The sequence below is a fragment of the Cnephaeus nilssonii genome (genome assembly GCF_951640355.1).
Source record: "Cnephaeus nilssonii genome assembly, chromosome: 11".
Taxonomy (NCBI): Eukaryota; Metazoa; Chordata; class Mammalia; order Chiroptera; family Vespertilionidae; genus Cnephaeus; species Cnephaeus nilssonii.
Window position 1 is genome coordinate 39894726 of NC_137082.1, and position 11276 is coordinate 39906001.

The 11276-nt window shown below is 40.5% G+C and overlaps 1 protein-coding gene across 16 annotated transcripts in view; it reads right to left on the minus strand.

The window, feature by feature from the left end:
- The window catches only part of TCF4 (transcription factor 4), a 340184-nt gene extending 329974 nt beyond the window's left edge, over nt 1–10210 (minus strand). For 2 of the 16 annotated variants that reach the window (XM_079784801.1, XM_079784800.1), the window contains exons 1-3: nt 8455–8695; nt 7425–7516; nt 5640–5712 (exon numbers count right to left, since the gene is read on the minus strand). In XM_079784801.1, coding sequence (XP_079640927.1) covers nt 5640–5712; nt 7425–7496 — 145 coding nt within the window. In that variant the 5' untranslated portion in view covers nt 7497–7516; nt 8455–8695. Of the gene's footprint in view, nt 1–5639; nt 5713–6406; nt 6482–7424; nt 7517–8454; nt 8696–8935; nt 8956–9736 lie in introns of those variants that run through there. The other 14 variants (XM_079784798.1, XM_079784799.1, XM_079784819.1 and 11 more) reach the window with 12 other exon arrangements.
- Between the last annotated feature and the right edge of the window lie 1066 nt (nt 10211–11276).

The following is an 11276-nucleotide window of genomic DNA, read 5'->3' on the forward strand; positions in this document are numbered from 1 at the left end:
AGGAATAATTTTAAGCTCAAAACAAAACTGTTTATATGACAGTCTTTACTGCTTCATGATTCTAAGCATTTAAGACAGATTCGAGCAATTAACAGCATAAACTTTCATTACATAGTTCTATTATATATGTTTATGTGACTTAGCTGTTCATCTGTTATTTAAGTGATTTCCTCATTACAATAGTAGGGTAAAGATAATTTGCTGATGCTGTCAAAAATGTTACGCATTTCAGTCTCAACAGATCTTGGATCCCCACGTTTGTTCAATGCACTTTATTTACTTAAGTCATGTCAAACAGAGTGTTGCTTCTTCCTTCTGAATTTAGAAAATGCAACATTTTAAGCACATGTCTGATAAAAGACATATCAAAACTTCAATACTGCTTATTTTAGTGATGTTGATAGAATTTAGGATTATTGTTCTTAGATATTAAGTTTCAAAGATCTAACAATGAACTGCGAAAGTTCTTTGACAGTGAAAAGCCAAAAATCTTTATTTCTTTAGATATTAACAGAGCAGGCTTCATTACCTCAACTTTTGGTACATAAAAATAAATGAAAACAAAATATTTTCACTGGCACCTATGGAGACTGTCAGTTGAATAAAAGCACAACTTTGAAAATATCTACTATATTTTCCTTGTAATAATAACAATAGTAATAACAACAATAGTGAGATATACAAAGACACATTGAAATCCAACATCAATTAGAAGCCTAGCTTATCTGGATACTGAAGCAGAAAAAATAATGGGCCTGGGTTTTTATCATTTTCTTAAATATGTTTTTTTTTGAAATGCTTGTCTACTCAAGCCTGGCTGGTGGCTCAGTTGTTTGGAACATTATGCCATACACCAAAAGGTTTCGGGTTCGATTCATGGTCAGGTTATATACCTAGGTTGCCTGTAGGGAGGCAGCCATTCGATGTTTCTCTCTCACATTTCTCTCTCTCTCTCTCTCTCTCTCTCTCTCTCTCTCTCTCTCCTCTCTCTCTCATCATTCATCTCTCTCTAATATCAATAAACATATCCTTGGGTGAGGCCAAGCCTCAATAATACATTATTATCCCTATATAATCTTGAAAAAGTAAGCTATATCTGACTCTATGTTTGTCAGTGTATACATGTGTGAAAAGGATATTGAGCTGGGCAAACCTGGGTTTAAAACCTAATTCATTATAGGCTGCCTTGAGAGCAAGTTGTCTAATATCTCTGAATCTCAGTCTCCTCATCTATGAAATGAGCATGGTAATCTTTGCATCTCACTGAGTTCTTGTGAGAATTTTAAAAATACAATACATATAATACATATAAGGTGCATAGCATACCTCTTGGCATATTAAGAAGCACTTTAATTTTGTCACTGTTGTACCCCTCTACACCCTATTTTTCAATTTAACATCTTGCAAATAGTCCCAGGGGAGTTCGGGCTAAAGAGAATGATCAATATCCAAAATTCAGTTCCAAACCTTAGAAAGTATTCAAAGGTCGCATGCACATGCAGAAGCATTTGTATGCACAAATATCAACACATAAATCCTGATACTCTATTATGCAATACAAATTACAGCAAAGCATAGTAGTGAAACCAATGTTATTCCAATAAAGGATTTGCAGAGCCATAGAGAATTAGCAAATCAAAATGTGTTCTTTTAGAACATCAAATAAAGGCACAGAAATTTCTTAACTTGAGCCTCAGTTTTCTTTAGCTGTATAAAGCTAAGGGGTTTCTATCTCCTATATTCCATGATTCTAACATAATGGGTTTAATAGCACTTTACTTATTAACCTAGTAAATTACTCTGCTCTTTACAAAAAAAACATGCAACCATTATGACTTGCACTGTAATAGTAAGGTTGTTTTAAAACACACACACACACACACACACACACACACACACACACACACACACAATTAAATAACTCCACTCCACAAACACTTTTAAGGGGAGGCCAATTTTTCTTCATGCCATAACCTTGAATTCAAACTAGTAGAAATCAATTCAGGATGCTGACCATTTGAATTTTCTCTGTGGTACAGTACTACCCCCTAGATTCATTTTTTTCTCCCTGAATTCACTAAATTGATGGGTTGTTTTGGTGTCATGTGGATAAAGGCTAACTAACTTGTATGAATATCAAGAAATGTTTTTCCTCTTTAAAAAATGCCATGGCAGAGATGTGGTGTATTTTACTACTGCTCTTAATTGTCCAAACACCCATTGATTTGGCAATCTTTAACAAATGCTGAACACCTAAGCAAAACTAAACAGTTACAGGAGAAAAAGCTCAACTTTTAAACTGAGGGAGGAAGATGTAGTATCCATCACAGACTAACTGTAAATACATGTAACAGATGTGACTAGGGTGGTTCTGGGGTATAGATAATTCTAATGGCCCAACTTTAAAACTACTTTATAAAAAGATCCTAAAGCTAGCAAATTTATCTTTTGCTTATAAAAGACTCAAAGTAACCAAATAAACAGTATTTTTGTTATATCAGAAAATTAAACCCTTGTTAACCAATAAATTATAGACTCTAGGAGCATTTTTTTTTCCTTTGGGTAACTTCGCCATCCTACGTTTTAATGAGAATAATTTTCCAATTATCCAGGCATGTGGATACTTTTAGTTTGTTTTAAGATCAATGATATAACGGATATTAAATCTCTTTGTATAAGTTACCATATGGGTTACAACTATTTCTTAAAAATAATTCCAGAGCCCACCAATCTCCCAGTTAAGGTCATCGCAGCTCTGAACTATCCTGGCTGAATTGTTTTAGTGCTCTCTGCTGAACACCTGCAAACATCAAACAAAAACGGCTGGTCCTTTCCTGGGTTGACAAAAGCCTTTCATGTGAAAAATGCTCCCTGGGAATGTCAGGCTGTAGCTCAGGTTACATTCCATTCCCCCTAGCAGCCTCCCCATTTCTTAAGGTGGTAGGGAAAACCATGTTTGTGAAATGAAAGATTAAAGGGAATGTGGCCACACTTTATTTTCATTCTCACATTGCAAATCACGATGGAGCATCCTACATTAATGGAATCAAGAGCTACTGGGAACTTTAAGCATGAAATATGACCAAGACTCACTGAAAAACTATAGCTGGTTTTTTTTTCAAATATGAACAGTCTACTTAGAGCTTGGATCTTTTTTTTCCTGGACCCAAGTTGCAAAGCTACCCATGAAAGTGACATCTGAGATCACTCAGGACAATGGAAATGAACCTGAAACAAATGTAGAAAATTATTCCTCTGTCCAAAGTTACCTCATTCATCCTTCCAGTTAAAGGCCAGTTTCTCCTGATTTTTTTAATTCGTTATGCTTTAAAAAGACTTTATCTTTGTGGATAAATGATTTATCTTATTGAGTGGAAATATAAGCCATTTACTTCACTAATAGCCCTGTGTTCAAATATGCCTTGAATAGATGAGAAAAACCAACACTCCAATCTGTACCCCATATATTATAGTCACCATCGTACTGCACTGGATGAATACCTTGCATTTTCAATCCAGTGCCCCAAACAAAAGAGCCACACATTTTTACCTTTACAAGTCAACATTTGGGCCTGAAAACTACACCTGTGATACAATGTTACTTAAAGTTCAACACCTTAAAATAATCACAGCATCTTCATCAGAAATATCATAACATCACACTAAGGATGAAGTCTCTGTCTGGGTTCATGTATGCTTGTATGTATATGTGTACACACACACACACACACACACACACACGGAGTTGTCTTAAGAACTGTGTAAGTTTCAATATATGGTCACTTACCAAAATGTATTAATACATATTCATATTTGTCCAGCAAATACTCGCTGTGTTAAAATAAACATCATAGTAAGGACTCTATCTAAATGTGAACTCAGAAATTTCATGATTCCGAGTCACCTCACTTTATGAAGCCATACCTAAACTGACATACTTAAGATACTCCAAATGTGTCAGTTTTCCCAAACTGCAAAAGAGTATTTTGCACTGACTTTGAAAGCAGTCTATCTCTGTACTTTTCTGACATAATCTACTTCTAGATTTAAACTAAATACACATCTTCTTAAGTAATATGATGAAGAAAATTATTGTCAGAGATAAAGTTAGCTACTGTTTGGATAATGTCTAACATGAAAAATTAATTTGTCTAAGAGAGACACTTGTGTTCACCTTTACTTCAAAGTTGTATAAAGAACACAGAAATCTCCAAGATATAATACTAAAACAAAAAAGTTAAGTCCCACTAACACTCCTTTCTTTTTCCTCAGGTTCATTAGCTTGCCAGTACTAGGCAATAAACTATCACAGGGTCCAGGGCAGTAAAACACAAACCTATGGAGAATTGTACTTTAATCAAAGTGGACCCAAAAAAAAACAAAGATAAAATATAACTATAGGAGGCATCTCATATTTTATAAATCAAGTTACAGAGTCTAAAATTCCCTTAGACTTATGAGTGCCAGAAGAAGGAGAAGTAGCTTATTTGGAAATGAGCAACTTGTATAAGCCATTCATTTTATAAAAATATACCAATTACACAAATCACAAAGGTGAACAGATTTCTCATTGCTCTGAAATTTAAGAGATGTGAAATTATATTCAATAGTTAACAGACAATTCCACTAGCATCTCAGAGCTAAAAAATGTCAACATTTACCAGCCTGACTTAAGAATAGCACTCTGTCTAATGTACTGTTATGTACCACTGCCAGAACTAAAATACTGCAGCTGTTTAACCAGCAGAAATGGATTTAAGTGTTGAACTTAAAGAATAGCAGGCAACAATGTATGCCTCCTTTTGATATGAAATTCAGTGGACAAAATAACAAATACATTTTAAATAAATATATTTTCAGTTTTCACTTTTAATAAGAGACCTTCAGAGAGTCCCCTATTAAAACTCCTCCTTAGATGCCAGATAATCAATGCGCACCCAGTTTCCTTTGTGAATAGCGCTAGCGTCTTTTTTAAGCATCACCCAAAGACCTTTCGTTTAGATAATGTGAGGTTCTTCCCAATTTGCAACTTTAAATATAGCAAAAATTCATTGCACACCTGATACATAGGGGACAGAAACAGCTAAAGCATCAGAAAGGCTGTTTTAAATATAAATGAATTAATATTTAGCTCTCAGCTTAGCAAGAGGCTTTCTATTTACAGTTATGGTTTACTACACAGCATTAGCTGCAAAATTACAGACTCATTTCTTTAAAAGGGTTAATTATACATAGAACCTAATAAAATTGATATTATTTACAAGGGATTTTCCCTTTTTATGAAAGTTAGATTTTTCCCCTCTATTTCCAAATAGGGAACATTAATTTATTTCCCTCATTTTAACATTGGCCTTATCTTCACATGTTTGATTATAACTGTATTAGAAAATTGCTTTTAAATTAAGTAATGAAATTCTGAGACAGTTTCCTTGATTAAAAAAAAAAAGGCCTAATTTTAATTTTGCAAAAGATGACATTTTGTGTAAGTTATACCACTGATGGATAATGAAATAACCATATCATTACAGGCTAAAATTTCAATGACTTTTTCAGAACACTTCATCAGAGCCAAAAATATACAATGAGTGAATAAACAGCAACGAACATCTAACTACACACTAAGACAAGAATTTACATACTTGAGCCAGTAAAATGTCCACTCGCCAAAGAAGTTGGTCCATTTTTCCCACTGCTCACAGGAGGTGAAAACATCTAAAAGAAACAAAGAAATATTACTATTGAAAAGAAGACATTTGCTCCTTCAGAGTTCATCAAAGATCTTTCATACTCTCACTAGATAACTTAGAGTTTATGCTAAGGGCTCATCTTAGTAAAACACACCACCATCCAACTTAGAACTAAAGCAGGCACAACATTGGCAATCACCCCCTCCGCCCCCATTACCACTCCTTTCTGTTTGCTCAGGTTCACTAGATTGCCAGTACTAGGCAGTACTACCACATTTTAAACAAACACCGTCCCCATAATGTTATCAAGATTCAGCTTGGAGGGCAGCAGCCTCTCTAGAAAACACTAGTTTTACAAAGGAGAAGAAAAAAAGTTGTTTGTTTTATATGAAAACCTTGGCCATAAACGTGGCAATGTCCATTTCCAGCCCGTATAGGATTTGCCTGTTATATGTGAACCCAAATAAAAATAAAAGTGCCACCTGCACTAAATTCTCATTTCATCTCTAACATGAGAGCAATTTGAAGCAAGACACACTCTCTCTCTCTCTCACTCTCTCTCTCTCTCTCTCTCTCTCTCTCTCTCTCTCTCACACACACACACACACACACACACACACACACACTCACTCTCTCTTTCACTCCCTCTTCTCTCCAGCATTTATTTGGACCCTAATTGGTTTCCCTCTTCTTCCACGTATCTAGTGGATAATGCGCACCTTCCCTGGGTCAGAGCCTGCAAAAAGCAAAGGAACGAATGGAGAAAGTGCAGCAAGCAGAAAGGGGGCTACAAAGCTGCTAGCGCTATGTTTCCTGGCAAAACTTCCGAAAGCCATTTCTCCAAAAGAAGGTCGAGAAGAGCAGCAGCACAGCAGCACGGCAGCGGCAGCGGCAGCAGCAGCAGCAGCAGCGACATGAAAGAGCCCCCCTTAGAAGGTGGTTTGGATTTTATTTATGTGTTTTGTGGATTCTTTTTATTCTGATTTGCAAATGCATCTTACACCAAACTCATCTGCCCTTGAAAATCAATTCCCCTGACATGAGTGAGACTTGGTTTGGGAAAGGGAAGCAGAGGGATGGAGAAGGACCAAGTACAGCTGTAAAACTCCACAAGTGTGTAAGTTCTTCTTTGTACTGATCTCATAACTAGGAAATGGATAAAAACAGCATAAAGGGTTCTAAAGAACGTATGCTCAATACATACATGACTATCCAGAATCCCAGGGGGGGAAAAAAAGTAACTAGGTAACTACAGGTCCTACTAATCCAAAGCATCATCAGTTTAAAACTTTAAGAGACAACAGGGTCTCCTATTTTCTCCTTTCCATTTCTAGAAAAATAAGTAAACAAACAAAATGAGTAGTGCCCAAAGTATTAGTACTTTCACTGTTCAGATAAGGCCAAGTTTTAGGAGTGATTTGCCATTTCAGGGGTGTCTGTTTTTCCTTTCCATTGATGTGAGATTCAATTATTCTGGGGGGTTTGTGGGTATGGAATTCAAGGCAAGTTCATTAGTCTCTGGAAAAAAAAAAAAAAAGCCTGCATCGTTCATCACACCCAAAAATTGTAGTTAAAACTTATCAAAAAAACACCTTCATTTTACCAAGGACTCAGCCAATTAAAAATTATTTCTGCCCTTTAGATTACTGTTGGTGTCTAGCTAAGTGTTTGGGGTTTTTTTTGTTTTGTTTTGTTTTGTTTTCACAGCTGTTGTTAGTTTCCACCGTTCTTTCTTACCGCACTGAAATCCAGTAAATCACTCAGCTCTTTGTCCGTCCCTAAGGCAGCCATTCGCTGTTGGTGATGCATTTTAGCAAAATCACACAAACCTAGAAACATGGAAATAACCGCAATCAGAAAATCCAGTCCCAATCCTTGGGAGAAAACACAATCGGATTTTTGGAGACTGGGGGGGTTTGGGGGTGAGGATGTGGGGGCGGGTGGGATTAAGGTGGAAAGGAGGGAGGGATGGGAGAGTTGTTTTGTTTTGTTTGTTTTTTTTTTAAAGATGGAATAGGCAGCAATAGCAAAAAAAAAAAAAAAAAAAGCGATATTGACACTGTATTTCCAAAGAGACGATCAAAACTGGTAACATCCACTCTAAAACCAAATCCGGGAAGTAAAAAAAAAAAAAAAAAAAAAAAAAAAGCCGCTCTTCAGCGCATCATTTTATGCAACAGGAGGTAGAGCGAGAAATGAATGGATCATAGAGAAAAGAGAAACTACTGAGAACGATCCGGTCTCAACTTTCCCCCCAGCCTCCATCCCACCCCCTCACACACACTCACACACACACGCACGCACGCACACACTCACACGCACCACTCCCCTCCGCATTTCAAAGTAGCTATAAAGAAATTAAAGATGAGCGTCTCTGGAGTGAAAACACGTCCGCAGGGGGAGGGGTGACAGGGTCGGAGGAAGGCGGGGTGGGGGGTGGGAGTCGAGTGGGGGGTCGGGTCCTGTAATTGTCCAGCACCCTAATTTGTGAAAGAAAGGGCTGTAAAAATTAAAGTCAGGCCCTTGGCAAAGTCACCCGTCCCTCCAAGTGGCATTGCTGGGGAGGGGTGGCGGGGAGGGGGGGGGGGTGCCCGAGACGAGAGGGGAGGGAAGAGGCGCGGGAGGGGAAGGGGTGTCTCTTCTGGGAGCGCCGGGAGCCAGGAGCCCGCGGCACCGGAGGCGCGGAGCCGCGTGCGGGGCCGCCCAGCCCGAGCCCCGCGCCTCCCGGCGCATCAGCCCCGCCGAGCCCGCCGGCGCCGGTACCTACCGCCCGCGCGCGAGAAGGGGCTCTCGGTGCACCGCCGGCGCCGAGGCGGCGTTCATGTCTAACCCCCGCCGCCGCCGCCGCCGCCTCCTCCGGCGCCCGCGCCCGCTCCGGCTCCTTCCCCGCCGCCGCCGCCGCCGCCGCCGCCACCGCCACTACCGATCCGCAGACACACAGCCAAGATCCTGACTCTTAACACCAACTCTCTTCTCCGGGGAGGGGAGGGGACGAGGGAAGGGGGGAGGGGGGAACACGCCGAGGCGCACGGAATTGCAAGTTCAGCAAAGAAATGGGTGGGGGGGCTCCGGGGAGACGCGGCTCCCTCGGATCGGGCTGGTGGGGATGCGCGGGCCACCCCCCCACCACCACCACCACCACCACCCCCCGGAAAAAAAAAAAAAAATCTCAACACCTCCCCCGCCTCACAAAAAAACACAAACGAAAATCCATCGAGCGCCTCGTTTTCCCTCAGATCGTCAATTACCATCTGAAGGCTGAACTGTACAGTGTTTGCCCGTGTCTACCACCCTCGGAGGCACTTTGAAATGTGTTCGAGTTTACATCGCCTCACTTCTTTCTTCCTCCGACTCTCGTGCCTCCTCACTCACACAGCTACACACGGCAAAGCAAGTTTCTACTAGACTGCAAATACACGTGATGCGAAAAGACTTTGCCAAGAGGAACAATATTTTTCTTTTCCCTGTATACACCAAGCCACGGTTTGCCGGGGAGATTTTCATTTCAGTAGTTTTGCGTTGGGGTTCGAAACCTTCACTGCATACTTTCTTTCCCCTCCCTTTTAAGTCACAAAATAGTATAGCTGCAAACTTTGCCAAAAAGAAAAAAAAAAAAAGAGGCAGTTTTTGAAGGTGGATGTTGTTTTGTTTTTTACACTTGAGTTCCTAGGCACGCTAAGTCCCCGTTCGCCAGCACTATAAGTTTTTAATTTCAGCATTTACCGTTACAGGCCCTGCATGCTCTTAAAACGTACTTTTTTACATCACTTTTTAGGTTAGAAATTAAGCTTCATAATTCTATCGGTTCATAACTGCAAGCGTGCTTTACCCAGTATATGCAACACACGCAATTTGAACGTGTTAAAATACACATTCTGCAAAACCCTTTATTGCTATATGTGGGAATACATACACAACATGCACACATTTTTTCCCCATTGGCAATTATTTAATAGGTTCCTTTTGTTTTAATAAAACATTGGGATCGATATTTTAAAAATTAAATGCAATTACAAACAGTTTACTCTGACAGCAAATTGTAACGTTACCTTAAATGGCCACAAATATGCTCACAATATTCCAAGGAAAGTGACTTTAAAAAGAGAAACAAAAATCTTCTGCAAGTACTTAGTATCTCACATGTGTGTCCCCCAAAAAAAGTATTTTAACTGGTACTCAGTCTGCTCCAGGGATATCCACAGAATACAAGATTATGCACCTGGCTGTGGTTTTTGCATTTTCCACCATAAAATTGCAACAAAATTCCCTCCCCCAAAAAGCAAATCATTAAAAAAAAAAAAATCCAACAACTTTTTCTTATTGTTTATAAAAAAATCAATACAGGATAGTTATCATTTTTCCTCAAACCAATCTTGTTGGTGGTGGGGTTTTTTTTTTTTTTCTTCTCCTCTCATAAAGTCTTAAACTTGTTCCAAGTTTAGAAGTGTCTCATCATCCTCCTCCTCCTCCTCATCATCATCACCATTGACTCCCCCGTGGAGTCACATTGATGATAATAGGTTTCCCTGAAAGATACATTGTAATCCATTCACATCCGGGCATTGCGGGCTTATAAAGAGAAGGCGCAGCGGCCGCGGCTGCTCCTCCAGACAATGACTAGGGAGGGGCGGGGCGGGAGCGGGAGACCATAGAGAGGTAAACACCGCGCCTAGAGCGGCGCCCAAGATGGCGGCTCCCGCGGGCCACGCCTCCTCCCGAACCGGGGGGCGGGTGTCGCGCTTAGGGCCAAAATGCAAGGGCTCCCGAGGCTGGGGCGGTTAGCAGGCCCTGCGTCCCTACGTCCTTCTTTTTGGTCCCCTTCTTTGGCCTTCCCTGTTTACTCACAAGTGGAGTTTCTAAATTAAGGACTGAAACCCAGACTTCCACAGGGGAGTCAGCTCCCCTGGCTCACCCTGAGGGGGGCTCCCCGTAGGCCGTGCCCGCCTCCCCAAAGGAGGAAAGCCTCAAGCCCGGGTTCTCTGGCTGTGTGAAACCCGACCTCTGAGGGAGACTTGAGCGCCCTGGAAAAAGTCCCCTGCTCCAGGCTGTAGCTCCTGGGCTTGAAGAGGAATGTGGGTCCTCTCCTCCTCCACCACCCACACACTATCTCCTTCCAGGCCCGGGGAAAGGGAGAACTTTGCAGGTCTTGGAAGCCTCCACGTGGAAGAGACCTTCACTTACTGCTTTGTGGACTCAAAGTGAGTTTGTACCAGGAAGCACTATTGAATCAACTTCTGGTTCTTGCCAAGCAATTACCGTCTCTAGTGTGTTTTCTAGTCTGTGAAATGCAAAGAACAATACCCACTTTAAGAGTTTCTAAGAATAAAGTTAAAGATGGAGCAATCACTAAAATCATTCCTTTCCATCTATAATTCCTTGCTAAACCAACTGATAGCTCTAATCTAGTCCATCGGATTTTCAGGGGAGGTTTTTCTTACAGTTAATTTGGCCCGAAATCTCTAGCAGTTGCTGACAGAGACCTCTAACACACTATGCATTTTAGGGAAAGCCACAGACTGAGTTGCTAGCCTCCTTCCTGCACTGTATTCCTGCAGGGGAGTCCAACCTTATAAAGGAATTCCTGGTGTC